This window comes from Ascidiella aspersa, chromosome 5 (genome assembly GCF_963924565.1).
Source record: "Ascidiella aspersa chromosome 5, kaAscAspe10.2, whole genome shotgun sequence".
In the NCBI taxonomy this organism is placed as follows: Eukaryota; Metazoa; Chordata; class Ascidiacea; order Phlebobranchia; family Ascidiidae; genus Ascidiella; species Ascidiella aspersa.
The window spans coordinates 23,877,790-23,905,225 of NC_139451.1; the positions used below are offsets into that span (position 1 = coordinate 23,877,790).

At 39.2% G+C, this 27,436-nt stretch overlaps 1 protein-coding gene across 1 annotated transcript in view; it reads right to left on the bottom strand.

Moving 5' to 3' along the window:
* The window catches only part of LOC146145516 (potassium voltage-gated channel subfamily A member 1-like), a 29,298-nt gene extending 1,862 nt beyond the window's left edge, over positions 1-27,436 (bottom strand). Inside the window, exons 1-10 of the mRNA XM_083390305.1 lie at positions 27,398-27,436; positions 25,245-25,376; positions 19,557-19,716; positions 17,830-18,006; positions 10,728-10,960; positions 6,765-6,891; positions 3,682-4,009; positions 3,168-3,300; positions 1,666-1,798; positions 679-885 (exon numbers count right to left, since the gene is read on the bottom strand). Of these exons, the coding sequence (XP_083246431.1) occupies positions 679-885; positions 1,666-1,798; positions 3,168-3,300; positions 3,682-4,009; positions 6,765-6,891; positions 10,728-10,960; positions 17,830-18,006; positions 19,557-19,716; positions 25,245-25,376; positions 27,398-27,436 (1,669 nt within the window). The remainder of the gene's footprint in view (positions 1-678; positions 886-1,665; positions 1,799-3,167; positions 3,301-3,681; positions 4,010-6,764; positions 6,892-10,727; positions 10,961-17,829; positions 18,007-19,556; positions 19,717-25,244; positions 25,377-27,397) is intronic.

A 27,436-nucleotide genomic window follows, 5' to 3' on the forward strand; every position in this document is an offset into this window, starting at 1 on the left:
GATAGATTGGCAATTCAAGATTGAATCGCTGCATCGAATCACGAATCATAGCTCAGATTTCGATATTAATTTAGTATCAGATCAGCGACGATATCACCCTATTATCGGAATGGTACCGATATTGTTACTTAGCATTTCGCTCCGATCCGATATTTCAAAACATTTCTAATATTATTTCAACAGCGAGATTAAGTATTTTGTTGTTTTTTGGAACCCTACCAAAGAAGGTGTTTTGGCCTTTGGGCACCCCTTGACCATTGGCTTGTGTCGATTTGATTCGCAGAGTACGTATATGCAGTGTAATTCACAAATACGTTATTTTAATAGAAGCGTAACATTCGTTTTAATTGTTAGAATTCATTTAGATTTTCGCTTTACCCCTAATAAAAACGATCCCAGTTGAAGACTAACCAAGACTTCTGGCGTTTTATTGTAGAAATGTTCGAAATTTGGAAAATCTCTATAGGTAATCTGAAGAAGCTTCGGTAAACATAACAGGTTTTTTTTACAAAATGCAACTGTGGCTATTGATTTCGCTGGTGCAAGGGTGTTTTATTTTGGTAAATATCTTTCGCTAAAGAGTTTTGTCAAATTAAACGGCTGCCCTTTATCAAATATTCGGGTCGAAATTAAAAAAAAAACTAGAAGAATATTCATCAAACGAACGTAGTGCCTCACCTGCGAAGTAAACTGCGCTTGAGAAAAGGATTACGCCGATAAGCACAAAGAAAAGCAGCAGTCCCAGCTCCCGGAAGCTTGACTTTAGCGTCTGCCCGAGGATCTGCAGCCCGGTCGAGTGACGCGAGAGCTTGAAGATTCGGAAGACTCTCACGAGACGTACGACCCTGATAAAGGCCAGAGAGATGCCCTTGTTTTGCGACACCACTGCGGAAAAACAACCGTTGTCAGTCGGGCGAGTTATTAGGCCCGAGGACCCTGTATTTGGGTGAACTATATGCACGGACCTGTAATGTAGCTTGATAATGAATCGCAAAGCCAAAAATGTCGAGTATATCGACATCATCTTGATTAAGACGTTTCGTTACTATATAGCTTGTATCATCTTCAGTTAATGTGACTGAGAAACATATCAAGCAGAATTAGGGCAAGAATTTATTTTTGTATTTCTACCCTTTAATTTTACTTGACCGCAACCAAAGTATTTATCAATTGTAAAATTTGTTCTTCTGTTAAATGTAACAACGTTTCGATTACCGATACAGAAAATCTTCATCAGGGCAATAAACTACTGGGCGACAGAAATATATAGCAGCCAAACACTGAAGAAAAAACACGATGAAATATATTATTCACCCAGTTGCAAGTTTTTTTGAAGATTTACAATGCGAAACACAAATAAAATTGGCCGAATTCGTATAAAACTGCTTCTAGCGGTGATTTGCCAAATAATTACAAAAAATGATCGCTATATGGTGTATTAGTCGACTATGACATTTCTGTTTTTCTTTCTTCCTAAAGTCCTAAACAGAAGGCACCGCTATTAAAAGGCATACAACAACGCCGATTCGAAAAACGTCAAGCTGCGATTGGAATCAGAAAAAACAAAACAACAACCTCAGTCATCTAAACAAAACACGCTCGGCTCCGATGCGCGCCGTTAAATAATTAAAGTGCGTAAACAAGGGTTAAATAAAATACACGCACCGGGCGTTTCTTCCGATGCGGCCGCTGACGCAGTGGTGACAAAGTAGGGAACAATCGCCACCAAGTCGATGACGTTGAGCACGTCGAAGCAGAATTTTGTCTTCTCCGGGCAGCTCGCGAAACGACAGAGCAGCTGTATAAAAGGGGGTATTTTGATGTACTTAACTTCAAATACCAAGCAACGCAACGAAACTCGTTCCATTGTGGACCCTTTTGGCAAAAACGATACAATTTTCTTGCCTTACATTCCTTCGACGAAATGACTAGATTTTGCGTAAGTCAATTTGATAAATGACTTTAACTTGGACTTGGAGTCATTTTTAGACAAATAAGTTTAGGCTGCTTATCCAAAATGCCTTCATTAGGGAATGTAACAATACCACGCCCAACCACGAAAAATAAGAATTCTCAGATGAAGGCACCCTGGATAAGTGGCCGAAACGTCAGATAGTACAAATTAGTACCAGAATAACTTATTTTAGGTAACGTTATTTCAAGTCATTTCGTCCTATGTAAGTCAAGGCAAGTTACTTCAAAATAGTACTTAAGTCAAGCCATATAGGCTAAGTCATAACAATACTGAATATCGACATTCACCGCAATTATGCAGTAGGTGGTATAGGTGCCAATACAAACCAATTTTTGCTTGCATATAATCCGTGATTTGCAATCAAACACGAAACGACAAGGTAAACAGGGGGATATTGCAACTGCGGTAACTCACGAATGAAACAAATGAATCATTTTTTTAGTTATCATTGTTATTCACATATACAGCTGATGCCGGTTTGCGCCGCACGCATAAAATAGCGCATAATTGCATTTCGATGTTCTATTGCTAGAAACTGTTTAGAGTAGACTGAGCAATGACAGTTTTTATGCAAATTGCAAATTGACTTAACAATAAAACATGGCCCGTATAGCAATAATGTGATCGGTCTCTGACTCCCAAAAATCAGCGCCAAAACATAAGAAAACATAAAAAACGTGTTTTAAACTGAATGTGTGGTACAAACCGATTAAATAAAACTTCCAAACATGAAATGAATAAGCAATATAAATAGGATTGATATTATAAGCAATATAAATAGGTAATATATCTTATGAACGCCTAAACGTTTAAAAGGGAATGAGACCCGCAAAAGTTATACGGGTAGCGTAGTTGCGTCGTTAAAGCACTCAATATCAATTAAACACAACTAATTGTTTATCGCTTATGACATCTTCCTAAAATCTATAGATTAACTGATGGAGGGTCATCCAAAAACCGGATACCTGTATTTCCGTGATAATACAGGAGGAAATTATCTCCCGATGCTTACGCCCCCTCAAGGTCTTTTCTCCTTTCAGGAACTTAGCCCTTAACAATAAGCAAATCCGCATCTTAAAGATAACGGCGAAAGATTAAGTCACGGCATTGCTGCAATCGACTAACCAGCACATAGGGACCCCGGTCGCAATTTGCCTGCATTATTGATAACCGGGCACACTGCGTCACTAACCTCAATCGTGAACCAGCAAATGCAGAAGGTTTCCACTACCCAGAAGGGATTGTTGGCGAACTGGCGCAACCGCTGGATGGTCACCGTCGATGTGATGTTGGAAGAGTTGGTCACCGTCATGTTGAACACTCGACTGCAACGTAACGAACAACAGGCGTTTGTTTTCTCTTTAATTTATAAAACAATGGATCTTTTGGTGCCAAGATCCTCTTTGCTCGATTGTTGAGCAACTGTGGCGGGTATTTTCCGCAGTTATGTGTTCTACGCCTGAAATATGTACCAATATTATCAAAGCCCATACAGAAGTAGGTATCATTTTGAACGTTTCGAATCACTGTTTATTCATTTTCAACATTGATGTATAACAGCCTCACATTTTCTCCAAACCGACCTATAACTTAGACCTGTTTATCCACTGAGAAACCTGTAATTGGTCTCCAGAAATAACAGCCTCACATTTTCCCCAAACCGACCTATAAGTTAGACCTGTTTCTCCAATAGTGAGTGTCCTTACCTGAGAAACATGTAATTGGTGGCGGCGTCGGGCGGCAGCGGACCACTGTAGTTGGCGGGCAGCGGCTTGTTCCACACGGTTTCGTTCACCTCGTCGATCACCCAGCGCCGCTGCAGGTCGGGCACCGTTTCCAGGCAAAAGCAGATGATGGAAAGGAAGATAACGGTGATGGAGACAACGGCAACGACCCGGGCCGGATTCGAGCTCTCCGGCTTCTCGAAGAGGATCCAGATAGATCGCTGAAGCTTGTTCTCTGGCAGTTTCTCGCGCGCCCGGGCCAGCTCCTGGGGGGAGAGGCCGCCGTCGCCCATTGCTCGGTACTCTTCCTCTAGAATCGGGGGAAAGGCACAAAGGTCAGCAAAGCTATCGTTTAGAATCGAAGTCATTTATCCCGAAAATGGCGACTTTAATAAGAAGAAATATAATTGCCAGATGAGCTGTGTTTTCTTGATTAATATTACGCTTGGCAACAACAGCTTATATTATGTTGAATTTAAATGTTTGGGCAGCCGGAAGTGGCCGCAATTTTCATAGGGACCCATAGTATAAACTTCAAAGCAAAACAAAAAAAAATCATGGTGAAGTAGATTTGTTTGGTAGCATTTCCCAAGAGAGCATTTTTAACTTTCCTAGGATCAAAAATGTTCCATACAGTGTTACTAAGTGGGATCGCGGATTACTGTACAAAACGTATAGCATTGGAATCATCTGTGCGCAAAAGTGAGGGGATTCGATGCAAAGAGAAAAAAATAAGTTTATCCTGCAACAAACCCTGGTTTTAAGCGGGTTTGCAATCGATCTACCTACCGAATAACTTATCCAAGCTGTGGCTACCGGGGTATGAGTTTTTTTTTACTACAAAACAAGTAGATTTTCATAACATCCCAACAGCGTATAAACTTTGCCAGAATCAAAGTCATTACACACAATGCTCCGCATCAAGTGTAATCGCGGATTTCTGTACAAAACATAATAGCAATGGTAATGTAGCTTATTGACCTTTAGGAAACTATAAATTTCCAAGCTGTAAGCAACCTATAAATTTTCAAAAATCTTACATCTGACCGTTTACGCTTTACACATAGACCACTTCCTAAACAACAGCGCCTAGTGGCTACTGAACTAATTTTAGGGGGTCCATGAAGGTAAATTGAAATATTAGTGTATAGTTAAAAATCTATTTTTCAAAGAAAAGAGTTTAATTGAAAATCAAACAGTTAAGCTCTGAATGTATTTTTTACTCCATTTTGCTTAAAACATCAGCAGGTTTCTGAAAGTCGATTTAATTGTGACGTCATTTTTGACAACTTCTTGTGTGCCGTGGTTACATAAATAAATTTAGGGGTCCGCGGTAGCTTTGAGGATGTTAAGTAAACCAGGGGCCGACGCCTAAAAGCTCGGATGCTGCTGATAAAGGTGACGTGCTTATCAATCATGCGCCTGTCAGACCTGCCCCCCTTCGAAGGGCCTTTGATTTATATAGATCAGGCTCATTAGGCGTCGAATCGCGATCCCGGTTTGATTTTGTGCCCCCGCCGTGCTTTCGCTTGTGCAAAGTTAAGGGATTTTTCTTGTAGTCTTATATCCTGGCAATCGATGCGCCTGCAAAAGCAGCAACGGCGCAAAACCCATATCTACCCCGGCTGCAACCCTGATCCACCAATCGATAGCGATTTCTTTCACGCTGAGACTTCCACTTAATAATGAAAAATAGGCAATCAGTGGGCCGCTACTTCCCTAAGCACAAAAAGAGAGAAGGCAAGAGTGAAAAAAGAGACGCTACACCGAGGAAGGAACTTATTTTCGCCGCTTTCGTAAGGGCAAATAAGCTTCGGTATCGATCTTTTTAGGTAAATACAATAGATTATATTTAGCGTCCGAAGTCTTGCTGTTTACCGTCGCTGTCACATCCAGCTTTTTAAAACAGGCGCCTCCCGTACGGTCAGCTTCGAAATTTAATATATTAACGAAAAAAAAAACTACCGATGGACGCCATTGCTCAGTGCTGTGTAGTGTGTATGTCCGAAAGGGTAACGTAAATATAGAGATTGATGTTTAATTACCGCGATTTTTTTATCGAAAAAAAAGCTAAAATCTAATCAAACGATATTTTATAAATTTAAAAAATATTGGTTATTGTTGTATGCAGTTTAAAAAAAAGTTTAAAATAGTGTTTATAAAAAAAAGACCTGTTAATAAATAACCCCGTAAAAATCTAGGACCACAAAATAACATACCCAGACTATTCACGAAAAAACGGTCATTTTATAAACAGGCCATAAAAAAGCATTATCTTTTAAACGGGATTCACTTCGTATTAACGCAATTTTGAAAACTGTAACGATGTTGTTTTGAACATTTACAATGCTTTGGGCCAGGCACTTTGAGTATCACACATGGTTATCCACGAAAAACAGGTAAACAATTAGTATTTTTTGTTTTAGGCTGAATTTTCAACTTATAGTTTCCTCAGAGGCTTTGTCATTATAAATGGACGCTAATCATAGACGTTTATACCGGATGGCAAAAGCGCTTTTCCAACATATTTTATCCCACTACAGTGACTTAACTATATACGTCATCACGTGGTTGTAGTGGCAATAAATCAACAACAAAAACAACGAATTACATTACAGATTTAGTATAAATGAATTCGGCCAGTGATATATTATAGAATAGTGTTGCTGTGGCAAAGCCATCTATGTTTTTCCGATCGTGGCATCACGTGTACTGTATGCCTGGATTTCCAAACGATGGCCTTCTACCCCCTTAGTAGGCCGCGATAATACAATTCATTTTAATTAAATTATTAGCCAGTTAAAATCAAATTTGTTGCTTTTATTTTGACTTCAGCGACCTTTCTTGTGACGCTTCGCACATAATTTTTTTAAACGTGAACAAGGGACATAAAGTGCATTTTGGGAGACAGGCTCCAAGGAATAGGTCCGACTAACTGAAAACTTCGACACAAAATCTATTAAATACCCTAGAGTATTTGTGATAAAATGAAAGAGCACCCACAATTTATATAGTCTTACAAAAAATAGCTTAAAAACGCATTTTATCGCGCCCCACTTGAGTACCTTCAAATATAAAGCCTTCGATTTCTTGATATTTGGACATGGCTTCGGTTCCGAGTTGGAAAAACTTGATTTCGTCCGCAAAGACGTCCACGGGAACGTCCAACGGTCTTCGGAGGCGACCGCCGCTCTAGAAAAATATGTATTTTAGTTCATGAAAGAGTTTTTTTAGCTTAACAACAAAAATAGCCAACTGCGGTTGTCCGATCGAATACCGAACGGTTTAAAATAAGCCAAGTTGCTTAAATTATAAAGCGCAATGGCAATAAGGCTTAATTTATTTTCAATCAGCACCGATACGAACCGACCGATACCGATACTATCGCTTGGTATCCTGATAGGTATTATCAGATTTTTAATAGACCAAATGATTTGGATTAGCCCAACTTGATGGCAGTGAACTATCAGCAACACATTTTTTGACACCTGGCCTCCATCCTAAAAGACAATGAGAACTTTAGGATAAAACACTCTGTTTTTCTGAGAAATTAGAACAGTCCGCATTAGCGCCACATTGCAAGGCAAAACGTGAATAAAGATGGAGAGAGAGCCGAAAAGTTGCCCGCTCTCTCCTTCCAAGACAGTTTTATTTCACCGGCCCGGGAATCGATGGCTGACTTTGCAAGCGACCGCGTGACAAATCAATTAAATCAACAGCAATGAATAAATTATAAGCGGCTGAAACTAACTACTCGCCGAGTGGCTTCGAGTAGAGTGGCCCCAGCCTTTGCGGTAACGGCAAATGGTGTTCGTCGGCGCGGCTTCGAAGTCGGATACACGCGCTACCCATTATCCGTTCCGGCCCTAATTTCGTCGCCATGTAAACGCTTAAAACACCGTTGGAAAAATCACGCCGAAACAAGCGCCTTTCAATAGTGCAGGGTTTCTTAACCAGGCTTGCTCGCACCTCCAAGGGGTGCAAAAACTGTTCCAAGGGAGTTTGGGGATACTGAATTGGACACAGAACTAACTCACATTTTGGTATTGTGGAATTGTGTTCAGTTGCTTTTTTATAAATAAAATTACAAAGGTTTTGTTATTTAAGCAATTCTAAAAGGTGGTGCGAGAATTGGTTGGCGATTTGAAATGATTTTTAAAATTGTTTTTAAAGTTCGGCATGTTTATTGTTTTAATTGAAAAAAGAAAATTAGTTTATAATTTATTAAACAGCGTTTCTGAGCAAATAAATCGCGGGTTGCTTTGCATTTGTAGTTGAGGCAAGATAAGTGTCCTTAATTTGTGAATTGTGGATCACAATAGGTTAAAATATGACAAAAAATATCGAAATGTTTGATGCTCAGGAAGATATACAAATAAGTGTCGTCTTTTGTAACATTTTCTGTAGAGCGCATTTTAAATAGTTAATCTGAACTAATCCTTTTGCAGTATAAAGCAAGTAAATGAGTTGACGCATTTATACCCCACTTGTTTGAATATGACAAAACATATTTTCAAATGCATAGCGGTTTTATTGTAGTTAACTCTGCAGTTTCTATGCATCGTTTCTCCTGATATAAAGAGCGTCTTTCAAAGATCTTTTGTTTTATCCATTATAGCAGGGGGTCCTCACCTTTTTTTCAATCTCCCCAAAATATTTTTGCGTGGATCGTTGTCGGCAAGAAAACTATAATCCCTCCACCTTTTGATATATAGGCTACACTTATATTCCCATGTCTTTGTGGAACCCAAAAACTATTTCATACACTCTAAGTAGTCCACAGACCTAAGTGGTCATAAAATAGGTGGTTTGGAAGAAATACTGATACGAAACTCCTAACTTAGCGTCCGCTTCAACTTATTTAAAAAAAGCATTTTCGACAAAATTAACGTTTCTGATACTCTTTTACATTTTTTTGCCTTCTTTAAAATAAAGCACCAATCAGATTCAAGAAAAAATGCCGCGAATTTGTTACGTCTACCGTACGACTGGAAATTCAGAAACTCTTTTGTCTATGCTTCTATTGATTGGGCTAAGCACATTAGTGCTTTAAATAAGCTTGCGTTATCCGAATTCAATACATCGATGAGCATACCACCAACTAAATATCCTGCAGGTAATTCTATTACGAACACAATTGTTATCCATCGCAAAGAATAGTTTTATACACGGCCCATTACAATGTAATTAATCGCTAATTTCGCTATTTTTAAATTCAACAATCAACGATAAAGCGAGGTGTGAAGACAAATGAGTCTTCTTTGATCAGCAAATGTTAAATTCTACATGGAATCATAGAGTTGTTTAACAAGCAAAACCACAGTTAAACAAAACATGTAAGGAACGGGGTTAAGAAGTTTGAGTAAATGCTTAATTAGCTTGGTTGAACTGTATTATGCGTGACAGCTTCTTAAGATTTTATATCAAGATAGGAAAAATATTGACCTAAATATTTGATGCAAGAAAAGCACGATTAAAGATATGACTTGATGAGTTGTTTCGCACATTACCTTAACCCAGGCCACCTTAACTCATTTAAAAGCGTGAAATTTTGTCGTACGTGAGAAAGTCCGTCAAACGGGATTGTTTCGGCGATAACGCGTAATTTACGCTAGTTTTTCGACTGGTTAAAATTTAAGCCCCTGACCGCACGTATAACATCAAACGATTAAGATATATAGATCATTTCGAAAAATCCGAGTAAATTCATTCGTACAACTTCCTCAAAGTCGATCACAACATTGAATGCAGTTATTTTAGTCTTTACAACACTGCCGCAGGGTTACATGTACGACGTATGACTTGCTGCATACAGTCCATACCGAAAGAGAGTTGGGTATATAGTTCTGTTTCGTGCACATGGGGTGACACGAAACAAAACTGTTTTCTTTGAATACACCATCACCGTGTTGGAAAACCGCACACTCCTTCACCGTGTTCGAAAGGCCACCACACCAAGGCAGGGTAAGATAACTGCTCGTGCCAATCATTTTAAAAATAGTCGCTTTTCCAGGTCCAACAAGCAATGTGTGGTCGCCTCAGACCGCAAAACAGCCAGGCAGTTTAATTATAGTCGCCGTGAACCCGGTGTGCTATTAATCAACTCACACTTACGCTGTAAACGCAAAATACCGGTGCTGATTGGTCTGCAAAGAAAGCCCAATGTCGTATCATGGCCAATGAGCAGCATTACGCTATGCGCCTGATGCATACGTTTTGCCGTCCCAGTGGAATTAAACGCAGACGCCGTCCAGGCCAAGACCCCCTTTTTATAGAACGCTGGTCCCCTCGGGGGGCAACGGCTTTCATCGCGTGTAAAATGTTTTCCAGTTAGATGTCGCAAACTCGTGGTGCTGAACGCTAGTAACTACTATCGGTTGCGTAGCCTCTCTACTACACAAACTCGTTATGTAACACGTAATGACTTGGAATTGATTTGCTATATGACGATGACTTGTAGGCAACTTGACTTGCATAAATAAAGACTTTGATTTGGACTTGTTATTAATTAAAAAATCTAAAAGTGACTTGACTTGGACTCTAGTTCAGTGGTTCTTAAACTTTTGGAGACACGCCCCCTTTTACAATTCAAACAAAACTCGCGTGTTTCAAATTCAAAAAAGAATAAAGCAGAACAGCAATTTATTTCCAGATAAGTTGCAATATTGCGAAGGATGTAACTGTTTTTTTTAATACCAAATATTTAATTCGAGGATCAGTAGCAGGGAACTATCACTTCGTCTTAATGTTTAGTCATAATTCAAACAGAGTTTGTCAATTACTCGCGCCCCCCTTGTGAACCTCACACGCCCCCCCCCCCCCCCCCCCATTCGGGTCAAAATACTTTGATTTAAAAACATTGACTTAAGTGCACTAAATTCAAGTCAATGACTTGAGTTATTACAACACTGGTTTACAGTACCACATCACTTCGTGAAAGATAGCCTACACACATACGTGTTGAACAACTGTGATTTGGAAAACTGCTCAAATATAGGTCTTAGAAAAAAAGCTTAACACAAGCGAACCTGGTAAAAGTGCAATATGGCGTCGAAGGAGGGCCGGCTCCGGTCGAAAAAGTACTGGTCGCGGGTCGGGTCGTAGAACCGCTTGCGCTTCTCAGGATGGCCGAGCAGCGTGTTGGGAAACTGCTGCAGCGTCTTGTTTTGCGTCTCGTACAGCTGGCCCGAGATGTTGATGACTACTCGCAAGCAGCAACCGCAGTTGGTGCCGCACGCGTGGAAGTTGCCGCCATTGACGTCTGTAGAGAGCGAGAGATCTTTTTATATTGTGTTTTTTTGCGTTTGCAGAACTACCCTCGAAAACAGAAGCCGTAATCGTCGGTCAAAACGCAGCTTCCGAGGGGCTAGGTCACAGTTGTTATTCAAACACATATGTGTGCGTGTCTTTCTTAACTCCGATAAATTATATAGTTTGGGTGATAGTATCTGTACTAGGAACATCAGACACTTGATGTTTCACTCCAATACCGATACCCGATGTTTTGAAAAAAAGGTATCTCGATCCGATTCTATAGCAAATGACGTCATTACTATGCTCAAAAAGAATTGATCGGGTAAATGCTTCTCAACATGAAAGTAAAACTATTGTGTATTTAGCCTTTCTAGCCTTTAACAAGTCATATTGAACTAAAGATATTCTATTTACAAACAAACACCAAGCAAAATGTGGACTATTTTAAGCCAAACTCAAAAAACTATTCATTTTAACAGGGAGACACAACGTTTAATTGTGCTGTTGAATAATCAAAGAAAAACTAAAGCAGCACTTAGAAAGAATTAGTCCAAATACGGTAGACATTTTGAGAACAAATCTAAACAATATATTAAAATAGGTTAACACTACTGTTTTGATCTCATCAAGATTGTAATACATTTATTGTTATTAGCCGTGCCACATGACATCCAGAATTAACGTTTTCCTACATTATATTACCTGTAAATTAATTTATGTCAGTCAGTATTTTTGTTTTTGTCATTCACCTTTGGTGTTGAGTGTAGTGCAAAATTAAATTAAAATTATGTTCTTTGGCGAATCAGGCATCTGGTCTGTGGTGGGTTAAAATATTTTTATTAAAATAAATGTACTGCAATATCGACAAACACCACCTATTCAACGTTGGCCGAGAGTAATTGAAGTGGTACAAAGCCGCAAGCACAAATACAAGTGACAGACAAATGCACCGAGCCTCGGCTTTTCAGTTCCGCTTTCGCGCCTCCCATTACAAGTCGCTGATAAGCTAATGAGCCGCCGACAACAACCCGGTCTCATCAAATAATAATAACCCTGCGACCTTGCGCCGGGCGAAAACGCCTCCAAGACCCGAGCAGTAATTAACACTCGGGCGTATATACCTATAATCAGCCGCCGGGTCGATGTGTGAAACAACTTCTGGAGTAAACCCTTACTATTCGGTTCGGAAATAAACTGTGTTGTTAACAATTCATTTTAAACTGACATAAGTCCCAAGTCATTTGTAAAATAACTTAGCTCGAAGTCAAGTCGTTTTGAATTAACAACAAATCCTATATACAAGCCTTCAGCTGCCCATGTTATGTTAACTTTAAGTCACGTCCTTGTCATAAAAAAGAAACTTAAACTACTGAGATTGTTAAACTCGCACGATTAAAAGCAACAACTAAACTAAAAAATAAGAACAACGCAACAAATAGCAAGCAAATTAATTAAGTGCAAAATAAGGGTTAATAGCTCAAGTTTACAAATAAATGCTGAAGGAAAACACTTTACTTCAAACCAAGTCATTTGTCCAAAAGACTTAATTCAAGTCAAGTAATTTGTCGAAAAGGCTTATATTAAGTCATTGACACTTATTATCAATGAAAGAACATTTTTTTATCTTAAAAAAGGTCAAACCTTGGTCAAAGTTTACGGTATGTAAATATATTTCAAATTATATCCCGAAGTCCGAATCGTTGACAACGTTGTCCTTGTGTCTTAAAGGTCGGATTCTCAATATTTTACGCTTTTGCTTATTTTCGTTAAGCATACATTTGTTGTTTAAATTTGTTTTTCTATTTTGTTTGTTTTTTCGTAGTCGAAAATTGATTTACTTCATCGCTAAACTTGGTTACAGTATATAAGTTTAAAAAAATACATCACTTAAAATAAATTGATGTTTCAACTTATATTTATCAACATAAAACGCCTGACCAACAACACACTAAACCCCCCATCCAATCGAAATTGCCCCCCCCCCCCCCCCACACTCCACTCGCCAGCCGCAAAAACGCGCGCAAACATGTTTGGTGGCTTGGTCCAATCGCGTCCGCTCTATGGGTCCATTTGCGCGCGCTGGCCGACTTAGTTATATCGCGCTGCTGCGCTGAAAGAATCTGGCGCGCGATTAGTGAACCCAAGGTGAGCGGCGCGGCTCCGGCAGCCGCCATTAGGCCGGGGCCTAATTCAATTTGCGTGCTCGCTGGAAATTGTGGCGATTCGCGCGACGCCCCGTCTTGATAGAAAACAATTCTCGACGCAGTAATGCTTTTAGCGACGCTATTGGGGGGGTGAGGGGTCTGGGTACTGGTGGTGGAGGAGCTTGATTGGGACGAAATCGAGCCGTTGGGCTTGGCGGGGTTCTATTGATCAGCCAAGGAAACGGGAAGATTGCTTTTTCATTCTGCGGCCGAAAGCGACTCTTATTTCCTTACTATACGAAAACAATCGAATAATTTCGTCTGGTTTGGAAGGTGGTCGCTTTTTAAGAGACTATACAGTACACGCTGCTGTCCTTATTGCAAAATCTGGCGACTCGGGTGAGTAATGAGTCATACGCGTCGGGCACTCGGTTATCCGTTTGTTGTGACGCCATTTATCTACTTGTTGTTTTTGTTAATGACATCGTTTTGCCTATGGGGTTTTATGTAAACACGTATACAAGTTTTAATATTATGTTATCTAGATCTATTACACTCGTTTTAGACATTTAAAACGAGTTTGCCAAGTTTTTCTGTCCTGTTTGAAGACAAGATCAGCGTTGTGTTACTAGTCAGTTCTCTATTAATTTTCATGACCTGTTTTTACAAAGTCCTATGTTGTTTCGCTTCGTATATGGCACACTATTATGTTGGAGATAACGGGAAAAAGTTTACTTATACATCATTTTCTGGATTTGAAACAAAAGAAAGTTGTACGTTTGAATCGACATATTTATACGGAACTTAAATTCCAACATAATATACACGCTTGATATAGTGGTATAGGCGCTAAAATTGTGTTGTTCAAACAAACATAAATGAAAAATCTAATGTCTTGTCCCTAATAGGCACATCGGTTGCTGGTTGTACCTTAAAATTTTTATTTGTACCGCGTATTTGTGAACTATTTCGTACGACAAGCTACGTCGACAAAACGGAAATCATTTTTAAACTTGAAAGATTTTGGGTAACCTTTATGGATGGCTAAAGTTACACTTGCATGGCACCGACAGAAACAGCAAGAGGCTAACATAATAAAACTAGAAATCGATTTCTTTTAAAGTCGACATCGCAAAGCCTCAAGCAATTATTGTTTTGCAAATGACATTGTCAAAGCCGGATTCAACAGGCTTGACTGCCACAGGATCTAATCTATGTAAAGTGGCCTAAACTAACAAACTGTATGTCAGTGCTGGGCAGTTTTGTAGACAAAACAAGCTGCTGCTGAAAACCTTAGAATTCAACTTAGGTAACAATATTCCTTAGGCTACCGTATTGTTTTTTTATACGTATTTTCGCCACCACATAAAATTTCTACCGCCTATAGGCAGAATAAACGCTGGAAGATAGGTGGATAAGAGATTTATCTAAAATTCTTTTTTTTTAATGTTTAACTTGGCTTTATATATATTTGCACGTTTGATTAGATAAATGTGTTTGTCTGGAATCATTCTTAAACATCCGTTTGCTGTGCCAAACATAAGCATAAAGATTCAAATACCAAAAGTACCACCAGATATCTCTCGACTTAAAAAAACACAAATGAAAACTGCTACGAAAGAAAACACTCATTTCATACAACGCACTTATTTAGCAATTAAAAAAAAACATTCTGTGTCTCAATTTTATGTGCATTTTTAATGTTTTACAAAATTTGCCTATAACACCCTCCTAATTTCGTTTCAGGCAATAGTATTAGTGTTTTGCATAAAATAGGTTTTGTGGCGTAAGACAATGTTATGAGATGCAGTTCATTGGTAATTAATTGATAATAATTAATTGGTAGGTAATATTTTGGCTCAAGGTTTCATTATTTGTTATTGAACCCCGTTTCTGTGCCATTTTAAGAACAACATACAGCTCGATAAAAAAACTGTCAACCCATCATAAAATTTTCGAAAAAAATGGGTAAAATGAAACATTAGTAATTACCTCGTTGAATGAACCTTGCAACCCACCAAGATTCATACAAAACATCAAACGATTGGTTTAAATGGGAAGTATAGACCTTTACAAAGTGGCGCCAGCAAACTGTCCTTCAACATTCAGTTACGCAACGTTGACTTTACGGTGCATATTAGACTTTTTGGCATCCCACTTGACGTTATGACATTAACCGGGGTTCATGGGAGCTTCCGTCCGTTTTACCAGCCGTGCTGCGTATTGATTAACTCCGCAAAGCAAAACGCGTCCGCTCACTATAGTTTTAGCATTGGAACCGATGCTGAACTCTTTATTGTTGAACGTTTACTTATAGGATGGACGATCGTACCGGGTGGGAGTCAATACACAAAACCTATAGAGGTAGTGACATCTGGACTCCATGAATTTCTAGGGTGGTATTGCTGGAGATCCTATCTCAGGTTGTTGATTTCAGATAAATGCTGTACGCCTAAACGCAACGAAGTTGAACTCGAAAAATAGGAAAAGTGCAATCAAAAGTAGTTAAGGTTCTTTATGCTAAGCAAATTTAAGCCCAATAACCTAAAAATACTACTTATGCGCGTTTTCATTTTTTAATACATTTTCTAACTTAAATAGACGAATGCAGAGGTTTATAAACTGTACGCAGCGGTATACGTGGTTATAATATTTCAAGGACGTTGCGAAATGATTCTGTTAAGTATAGAAAAACTACATCAATTGATTTCGACATTCTGTTCCAAAAAAAACGAATGTTAAAGAAAATAATAAAATCCCTATCGCTTCGAACAAAGTGTTTAAACGACGTCAGCAAAAATGCTAGAACCATCGGATTAATAACTTCACTTGCTATCGAAACGGACAGCTGAACTTTTTGATCAAAATATCGGGCAGTGTTGTAATGACTTAAGTGACCTTGTTGGACTTAAATCACTGTTTTCAAATGACTGGATTTTGACTGTCTTTTGGACAAATAATTTGGACTTGGACTTACGTGATTCACAAAATAAGTGATACTTATCTTAATCTCTTAAGTAAAACAAGTAGCTAGCTGTGTGTTCGTTTTTTTAGTTGACTTATTGCTCGTAATTGGGCAAGTTTAACAATTGTAACAGTTTACCGTATTGCTTTTATATTAATGACTTGACTTAAAGTTGACTTGCTCTAATAGCGACATGACTGACGGGACCTGAATTTTGAAAAGATTTGACTTTGTCTTAAATTGTTTTACAGATGACTTAACCGGAACTTAAGTCATTTCAAAATGACTTGTATACAACACTGGTTTGTAGTATATCCACCCGGTAATAGAACACAAAATTTCGTACTTTGGTTGACATTGCGTCGGCCGTGCGTACATGCGTGTGCGTATACGTCGTCACGCACGTGCTGGACGGCCTAAGCGGCGCCCACGCTCTCTGCTGCGAGGAGAGTAAATCGAAAGGCGCTTCCCCGGCCCTTCCGTCATCAATAATTCAGTCGCTCCGAAAAGTGGCGGGGTCGTTTAGGCGCGACCCTGCCGATCGCGATTGGAGATGCCAAGGATAATCCGTACCTCGGGCCGGATTTGCGGGCGCAAGATGGAAGACCCTCGAGTTAATTTTTCCCTAATGTGTTTGCGCGTTGGCCTTGGCGCGTGCCCTTGCATCGACGGTGCCAAGGTGCAAAAGCGATTAGGCAGCACTCCCGTAGCACTTGGCCGGCTTGCTGTAGGCTACCTTATTTGCTCTGCCAAAAAACGACGAGCTAGCAGGGCAGCAATAGAAGGCCTGTCTGCTTTGAAACCGGTGAGCGAAAAAGCGATTAGGCACGACCCTAGCGCTTGGCCGACTTGTGTAGGGGACCCTGTTCGCTGTGCCAAAAAACGAGCGAAAGCAGGGCAAAAAGTGGAGGCTTGTCCGCTTTAGAATCAGCCAGCGAAAAAGCGACTATAGGATCTAGGCCACTCTTGCTTTGATTCGGCGACTGGATTGCAGTGCAAAAAAAAACAAAAAACAAAGCACTGCAAAAGCTGGACGAAAAAAAGTGAAAAAGCGGCCAGCGTATAAAAGCGATTAGGCTCTAGGCCGCTTTGGTTTGATTTCGGCGGCTGGATGTCAGTGCAATCTAACAAAAGCAGGAAAAATCTGGACGGAAAAAAATGGCACGTCTACTTTAAAAGGCTCTGGGGCGCTATTACTGTGATTCGGTGACTGTATTGCAGTGCAATCTTACCAAAGGAGGGCAAAAATTGACGGAAAAAAGGACGCCTGTCTGTTTTCTAAGCGGTTAGAAGACGCCGCTCAATGGGGGTAATGTAATACAGCACGGTGGAGAAATGAGCTTGGGGATATTTAAAACGGTTTGAAAACACTGGTTGAGCAATGATGTGTTGAAAAGGGGCATAATTCTTATAACCATTAAATCGTTGCCGAAAAGGAAATTGCGCAATCTTTTTCTTTTAACGGACTTTAAAAGCTTGAGTTATGATGCAAACGTCCACCAAATCATAAAAAGATTGTTTTTATAAACCGCCCAGCAAAACGGATTGAGGAATGTTCAAATCCACTAAAATGAATATAGTGAATAGAAAGACAGGTGCTTTTAGACCAATGTTGTAACCGTACCCTATAGAAACAGGCGATTTTGGTCGGGTGGCCATACCATAGAAGCGGAAAATTAACGAACTAATTAAATACGAAAGCCGCGATCTTTACAAAATCTCTTCCAAAAAAACACAAAACCTTCAAAAAGACAAAAGTGCCCTAACCGTCTTCGTCCATGCCTCTGAGCAGGTGTGAGCAAGAGTGATCCTCGACCGTGTCGCGAGCAGTCTCCGACAGTACGGTGGTGCTATGACGTGGCGACTCGCCCAACACCGTTGCGCATTCATCCGTTTCGTCCACGTCAAAGAACGGGTTCGTCTGCACTCCGACTGTCACCAGCTCTAAGCGGCAAGTTAAAAATTTGTTGAAAAGTTTACCTAGACGTAATAAGAAGTTTAAAGCCCATACAACAGAAGTAACATCTTGATGTTGAAAATGAATAAAGAGTTATACGAAACTTTAAAAATGATACCTACTTCTGTATGGGCTTTGATATTCTTAATACGTCTTACTACAACCTCCAACCATTAGGCTCCAAAAAATGTATCTAGTTTTCGAGGTTCGGGTTCGTGTTCGGTTTTCGTGATTCTAAGAACAGGTCTTTCCCAAATTCTTGATGTGCGACTATATTTATAGTTTATTTAAAATCACAACAATAATCACGTTCCAATCAAAATTCATTTTAAACAGTATAAACAACTGTGCAAGATTTCAAGATTCACGAGGATCATTTTCTCAAACTTAGGCTTTTGTGACCTACAGGGCTTCCCAATTTTTTTGCCGTTTGACCAAATTTAGTTTGTTTCAAATTACAACAATAACCACAAATAAACATTCGTTTTGGATAATAATACTTATATCCAAAGTTGGAACAACTGTTCAAGATTCTAAGATTTACGACTGTAATTTTGTTCGAGCTTCGGCTTTTGTGGCTGATTGTAAGGACATGGCTTCAATTTTTTGTTGTGCGACCCGAACTAGTTTGTTAAACTTTTTTGGCGTATGGCGATCGCAAACAGAAATCTGACTTTAACCTATTTCGAAACTATTGGATTGAGTTAGTTTTTATATTGAAATTTGTATATAGAAAGAAAAGTACAACTTATTGAGTTAACACGAGCATAAAACTGTTATATGTGAACCTTGCGAACCCTGAAACTCGGCGCATTACCCCGAAATTTTTAGAAAGCTTTTGGTTAATTGGAAGACCATACTTTTCCAGTTGATATTATTCAGTTCAAGGTATTGGTTTTCTTTATTCAGATAAACAAATATACCAAGCACGTTTGTGTTATACTGTTTCAAAATAAATCACCCGGTAGGAACACTTAACTATTTTAGTTGATAAACCATTTTATTTCTATACCAAAGTAAATACAGCAATCCCGCAAACAATGCTTAAATATTTGGTGCTTAAACAGAATTAGGTTTTTCATGGATAAGTAGGCGAAATAATAATCTAAAGTACCTTAAACAGTTATACAATAATAGCAGTACATATTTTACCAAACAGATAACACCCAGAAGTTGCTTTTGTCGTGCCTGGTTTTGGATTGTTGACCAGAAATAATTTTATTAACTGAGACTTCCCAATTCTAACGAATATGTTTGACAAATTACAGAATGGTGTCGAACTAACTCTAACCAGCGTTAGTTTACAGTTACAGCTGAAATCAGTGTGCAAATTTCAATTGGCGTTCTTACTCACTGATCATTGTTTTAATGAAAAAATCTTTTCTCCTATGTTTTATTATAAATATTTCAGATCTTGTTTAATTAGTTTCTAAGAACCCTGGTTTGAATGTAAGAGTAGTTGGGGTATGACAATTTTTTAATTTTTCTTAAATTACAATTTTAGGGTTAAAGTAATTTTCTCCCACCCTATCTTTACCTTTTCCGTTGGCCGATATTCTTCGCTTTTGTGACGCGCGTAGTTCCGGGCTTTCAATGATGACGTCGTGACCACGTGAGAACTTTCGATTACGGTCCGTCAGGTTTGGCGTGTAGCCCGAGAGCCCGCTCGAAGAAGTGCAGCTGTTGCGGCCTGCGTTCTGTAATACAATGAAAAAGCAAATAAAAGTCAAATAAGAAATGCGTTTGAAAAGAAGTCTAAAACGGATTTTATTAGTTTTAAGTAAAAATTATGTTTGCTTTGCAGCCCCCAAGTTATTTTGGTAACAGGCCAAAAAAATGATTTGATTGCAAGTCAATTGAAAATCATTTGGTTTTATTTGTTAATTGCTTTGATTTAAAAACTTGTGATGTTTTCAGGGAAATATCTTTTTGATAGCAAGTCCAAACATGCGTTTCGGTTTCGCGTTTTTATAGAAAGTATAGGTTTCTGGTTATTGTTAAATACGTTTTCTAGACTAATCAGAAAAAATGTAGTAGGCCTTCGTCTAACTTAAAGTTCCAACCATTGTGCTCCCAAGTTTATTATCAGCCACTATAAGAAAAATGCTTTGGTGATAAAACGGGTTTCAATATAAATGAGACTGAATTACACGGTCATTGTGCTGAAACGGTTAAACTTTGTTCGACAGAAATAAGGACATCAAAATTTAAAAACGTTTGTTAGACCTGGAAAAATAAGGGTAACTAGATAGGAGTATATAGCTGTAAAGAAATAAAACAAAGACGTCACACTATTGTTTTTTGTTCCCCAATTAGTGGCGCCTAGGGGTGCGGACTCCTAAACCTTTCAGAGAATACGCACATACCATTCTACGCCAAGTTTCTGAAAATTTGAAAGTTCCAAGATGTCTACTTTTTCTATAAGGTTTCGGACAAAATTCGGTCTGAAACATACCAAATAAATAACGGGTTAAACAAGATATGTCCCCAAAATGTATTTTCGGTCCATATAAATTGGAAAAAACTTCGAGATGAGAATGTGTACATTTTAATTGCAGCAGCTTTATGCGGCAACACCCCTCGTACCGAATCCACAGCAGCGGCAAGTATACAGTCAAGGGCTTTGCCCCAATTACGCGTGTTTGTGTCCGACCGTCAGCGGTGTTATGCGGCGTAATTAACCGAGAGTCTGTCCTAACACGACGCGTCCCGAGGGGGTATTGCTTCTTGCAGCTAGCCCCCTACCAGAGAGTCACGTGAACCAACAGCTGGAACGCCTCCCCGTCTCTCTTTCTCTCTTGCTATGCTGGCAACATGCGACTTAGCCCACAACTTACAGCTACGAAGCCATCGTTGCCGATTGCGTGTTTACGGCAATGAGACGCAGTGTTTCGAATTCATGGAAGCTTCGATAAAGAAAGAAACAAACATCGATCGACCCCGCAACATTTGCGTCATTATTAGCGTCGCGTTATCATTAAAAACTCCGGCAAACATCCGCATGCAGATGTGGTTTAATGTTGAATTGTTACATTCCGGATTACAAAGGTTTATAGTTGGCAGGCGCACGCCAACTAAACTTGATATTGCGAAAAACGTGAAATGTTTGCTTAAATGGACTGTAAAATATTTTTTTTAATCTCTAAATGATACCAAAAAAAAAACGATTGCGGCATGTCAAAACATCTCGTTTCATTATAAAGTCCCACTTTAATTTCGCACCATCTGTAATCGACTACACCGAAAAATGCCAATGGTTTAAATCCTACAGAGATCATATTGTATTTTACAATTTATAAAATGAAACCATATTCGTGAAGTGAAATCCAAATTAATTCGCCAATGAAGTGCATGCAGCACAAAAAACAGCAGAAATAGCACTTAAGGAGAATATCGAATTGACGGAAGTTTAAAATATGTTTTACTTTTATTTTAATCAGATTAGTTTGCTGTAACGCAACTAAACAGCAAAACTTACATCAATTCTATTTGGAGTATACATATCCCCATAACACAAAGTGACATAAATAGTTTAAAAAAAATTATAACGTGTTGAACATAACCTCCCTAAAACGACTTTCAAAATACGCAAATTTAATGTTTCTCAGTCGTTAACAACACTCAATTTTAATGACACCATAATAACGTTAGGGGAAGGCCCGGTGCCCGTTCGCGTCTGGTATCGATTTTGATTTGTCATAATTATGAAATATTTGGAACGAAGATTGATGCTTTCAAAGATTTAGACAGTTCGAAAATTGTAAGGCAAACGCTTGTATGTAACATCTTGAAAACAATGTTACTTTGTTTTATTCTTTAGGTGGTGAGAAGAGCCACATGTTATATGGGTTCACAATACTATCATTATTATGTTATAGTTTTTTTACACACACATTACAACCCCGCGAAGTAATATTTATTTAATGTTCGTTTAATGGGTGAAATTGACTGTATTGCATTTAAGAGAAAACAGTTGGTGAACGCAAACACTTTTAAAACCGCCGGAGATTTTAAAATAAAATTAAAAAAAAGGCTTTACTACATTAAACAATGTTTTGCAGGCGACTGATTAATGATATATAACTGGGGGCCTACGTTTACACCATTCTGTTAATTCAGCAAAAAAAAAATTGCATTGGCATATATTTTAACTTATCCAACATCAAATCCATATATACAGCATACAAGATGTTCGACGTGTTTCGAAAATGCTTTTGTTAATCTTTCGAATCGAGTAAACCCCGACCCACGTTCTCGGGCGAGTTAAAGAACACTATACTCGTTTCGAATTGAAAACCAGCGAAGGTCAAACAAAGGTTCCATTTTTGTTTTTATGCGAGTAAAATTAGTTTAGCACAAAATCGAATTTGTTAAGCGAGTAACCTAACGCCAATGATAGAAGTCGACCAATGGACCCGTACAGGCGATCTTAGAAAAAACGATTGGTGCTTTCAAAAAGCGACTTCGCGTTTTAGTTGCGTCGCATTGCAGGCCAAGCCCTGTGCGTCTGGTTCGATTTATTGATCCTAGGGACCTTTCGGTCCCCTTCAATACGCTTCAATAAGTAGCCATCGATTCGAATAAAGAACTTGTCAAAAGACAATTCATACGATTATACGCTACTGTTGTATCAGTATCCGAAATCGCACACTCCCGTTTGTAAGTTGTCCAAGACCAAAGCCTGCAAGCCCATATCCGCCAAATTGCTGGGTCACTTTTTGCCAGTTGTGAAGCAAAATATTCTAAACTAATTTTGACACCCAACGTAAAATAATTTTTACACCAAACGTTTTGAGATTCGGCCGGCACTGATGTCTGCATGCGATTTTATGTATGCATTTCGTGCAAATTACAGCAGCAGGCAATGGTCTCAACAAAACATTATAAAAACGAGGCCATTAGCAATCAATGTTGGGAAAGTGCTGTTACCCCCGAAAACATATTGAAGAGATGGATTGTTTTACATAAAAACGTGTAAGATATGAAACAAAACGAATGTATTCTGAGCACCTGCTGCGTACTAAAGTTCAACAAAGATGGCAAAATTAATTGCAAATATGAAAAGACAATGCTTGACTTTCTTGTCCTTTTCAAAATTTTAAAGTTACATTTATATAAGCAAGATACTTTTAGATGTACGATTAATATCACTATTTCAACTAATCCTTTAATAAACTGTTTTACCTATGGCGGGGTATTATTTAAAATTGTGTCTACGCTAAAACCCAGATTTTACCAACTTCAACCTAGCAAAAGAAGATTTCAAATCAAAGCAATGCAGAATGTTGTACCAAATATTTATAATGCTCCAGGTCGATTTTCCTAAAAGAAAAAAAGTCAACTTTTGCAAATTGGCAATTACCCTGACGGTAATTAAAGGTTCTGGCACAAGAACGCATTTATTTGCACGTCCAAGATATACACATCTAAATACCCCCAGGGGTGCTGCAACAAGGTTTAGGATGCATTGTTTGAACAATAAACACATCGTCATTAAACAACTATTTTTGTAGTTTTTGCAGTAGGACACACTCTCACTTATTTGTCATATTTTTTTGAGCTTGGCTAACGTTAAAATGTGAAAAAATAGAAACCATTTTATGTGAATAGGATATTTTTAAATTCAAAAAAATAAACTAACGACAGACAGAAATGAATATTATAGATTTAAACAAACAATATGTTGGATATACCGTTTGCTTAAACAAGATCAATAACATAAATAGAAATGGAAATGGAATTGCAAATTAATTTATGTAGGCTATACCATCCAGATCATAAACCATCTGTTAGTAATATAGACTACTTGTTTGGTGCCCGTTATTGAACACAAGTCTAACATAATAAAATAATAAGCGTGCCGTAATTTTAGATATTATACGCACGACGTACGGCTTGGTTTACGTTTTAGCTAATCGATGTAGCCAATTGAAGTAATCCTCATTGGATATAAAACGTCATAAGTCTTTAGTAGTAGTAGATTTTATCAGCATTTGAGAAATCAATACGCTAACCCTTTGACTTACTATGTTGCAGTATCTGTGAAGTAAACGAAGTACATCAGATATGAGTGCCTTCAAAACACTGTTACATGGTTTTTAATACACTTAGTTCTATCTGCTAAAGATTAGGTCTCAAAATCGAACGATTCAAAACGAAAATAGCGAAAATATGAGTGTTTCTTTATGCAACCACCTTCTATAATTGCCTTAAGCTTGTATGTATTTTTTTTCGTTTTGAAACGTTCGTTTTTGAGACCTCATCTTTAGCAGATAGAACTAAGTGTATTACAAACCATGTAACAGTGTTTTGAAGGCACTCATATTATTTGTAATGTTATACGTTTGGTTGTAACAGTCATGCTGCTAGTCCACCGGCGTATTGATTTTGTCTTTCGCCGCAAATAACACGACTTCGTTACGGACGTACAAAGGCAGAAGAAACGTGACTACACTTCCGAACGAGTTTAGCTGCTGGTCAAGTGGTTCTTAGCTGTTTAACTCAAAGCTTAAAGCACATCTCAATTTACCTTTTTGTCTTCTAATATGCTATTATTCGGTGGGCTGGATCAAGCTAGTTGCGATAAGCTAAACACGTAAACGCAGCCGTGCATAATAGCGGGATTAGGTTTTGCTCAGCTATACTATCTATGCAGGTTTGTCTGCGCCTTGCGGTATGAACTCGCCACATTCGGCTTCCTAGTCCCACTGCGAGCGTCATTAGGGCCGCTCCTAGGACTTGGAGCCGCCAAAATCGAGCCAATCAGTGTGGGCTTTAGGGCCGTTAAGTTGATACCGCTCGTAAAAAGGCAAACGACAAAAACAGCAAGCAATGGTGACCTTGAGAAATCTAGCCGATATACCCTCGCTTCTAACTGATTTGTACTCAACTGCAGTTATATTCACTTGTTGCGTGGGGCACTTTTGAGTTGAAGGCTCTCGGTTGGTTGAAATGACTTGCGAAAAGTTGTCAATTTATAGGTTTCAACTTTTTCTGCTTTGGATTCGACAACTATCGAACAAAGCATATCAAAGATGCACAAATCCACTTTCTTAGCGGTTAGACCTACAGGGATTTTCCGACTGAAAACAATACTAAACCAAAAACAGGTTCCAACACAAGGATACATCTTGTTAGTTTAACCGTCCCTTTAGTTATATTTTTTGCATCGTGCGCAGATTCTAAGTAAGACAAAGTACGTCACAACCATCATTACAGCGCTTACTTGTTTTGGTGAATGCTGTTCCATGCTTTCGTTCGAGACGTGCATCTTTTTGCTTCCTTCCTTTCTGCGAAACGACTCGGCCGGCCTCGCTAGTCGACCATCGTCCGACTGTTGTTGGTTTTGTTTTGAGGTCTGAGTCGAAACAAACTTAATATCAATGCCTGGCGTTCGCGATTTCGTTCAGCTGCTCTATATGTACACGTGCTGATAAATCTAACGTTTGCACGCGGTTCGACTACAAAAGGCGCATGTCAATCGTGAATGAAGATAGCGCGGAATGACGCAAGCACTAATTGGGGAAAGTCGTGAAATGTTGACTTTTTATATCGGGGAAGGCACTTGGCTTAACTCCGGATATGTATCGTCGAGTGGAATGGGTGATTACGCGCAGTCTCAGCATTGGGACGGTTTCTAAAATTGGCAACAGTTAACAAATGCATTGTTTTAAATAAAAGGAATCGAGGTAAAAAAAATATACATTTTATCCTGGTTCTATTTTCGCGCTTTAATGTGAAAGCACAAAACCCGTTGTTATTATTTTGTTGCCGTGTTTATCGTTTAAAGACAACAAATATTCTTTGGCGCCGTTCTACGCCAAAAGTTAATTGCGGTAAAATGTCGGATGTATGTTTTTTCTTGGACGGCGGCGTCTTGCCCGGTAATAGTTCGTAAATAATTGATGCTCGAATTCTGCTGTTCTATTAATTAATGCATGCACGAAGAAGACCCACGTTATAGAGCGTCTGCATTTTGCCCGTGTACGCCGCGCCGTGCCTAAAATAGACCGTCGACAGCAGCCTCCACCTCTTTAAAATCCGATTGCAATCAGTCGGACATCTTTTAAGCAACGGCTGACTCACAAACGATGGTAGCGTGTAAGACTCGTTCCCATTTTACTGTATACCGTGTGTAGGTTAGAAAACATACAGACACACTGTTGGCGCGGCCTTTCTCTGACCACCACAGGCTAAAAGCGTCGCCGGATGGAGAGAAATTAAACTTACGTTTCTTCTATTGGCGACTCGTTAGCCGGCTCCGTACGACGACTGCGCGCACAGCTCTCTCGGATAACAAAGTATACGTCGACCTGCCCGGCTCGCAATAATATCTGTGCCCTCAAGACTAACGCTCCTACTGCTGCTACTGCTATAGCGTCACTGGTCCATACGCGTATTGGAGGACACTGCTGCGACTTTAGGCCGTGAGCGCGCGAGCGCAGAGGCAGCACCTTTTTCTCGGGGGACCTGCGAGCGCCGCGCGAGACTCCGGCTTCTACAAATACCCAGTTCTTCGGGGAGCGACGCAACCTGAGGGCCAGGTTATTAGCCTGTCACGTTGCCGCAGCCGTTGCCTCCCTGTCCCGTTTTTTTTGGCGTTCACTTTGAGACGCTATAGCTTGCACCTCTCATTTTACCCGGCTACTATAAGGTATTTTTGTTAAAAATTGTTTGCGATTGCGTTGATTTGAAAATCTGTGAACGTTTGCGATGGTTGATTTTATATTCGACACATCCATTAATCACTTGCCGGCCTCTGGGACTTGGAGAGCAACGCGTTTTTCAATTTTCCACCATCAGCTATAGTTGCTAATTTTAATAAGGAATTCAACGCTGCCGAATTACAAAAACGCGGGGAATAAACTAAACTAAAAATGCGACTGTTTCCAGTTTAGATTTACTTTCCAGCACCCACCGAAATGGCCTAAACATTTGGTACATCAAAGCGCTTTTAAAAACACCGACAGTGTCTTGGGTAAATGAAAATTAGAGTTGGCAATAAGGAGAAAGGCAAAACTTGTCAATTGGACTCGATAGGGGTTTGTGGCCGAACGAAATTATACACAAGTTTTAACATCGTTGGTCTAAAAGTGCTGAAAATAAACGCAACCCGCACACAATGACCAAAGGGAAGTATATGCAGCTCCAAATTTCGACGCGTAATATCTCCGCAAGTAAACAAGATATCGATCAGATATTTTACACATTACTTAAAGCAACCTAACTGAGCCAGCAATCAGACTTTTATCAAAAAATATTAATATTCATACTTAAATGCGGTTTCAGAAGAGATTGCGGATTAAACGTTCGCTTCTGCTCTAATTCGGCCCCGCCTCGAAAGACAACAAACAAACAGATACACAAAGCCCCACTTACCTGGTCTCTGTGAAAGGACATTGATGACGTGTCGGACAT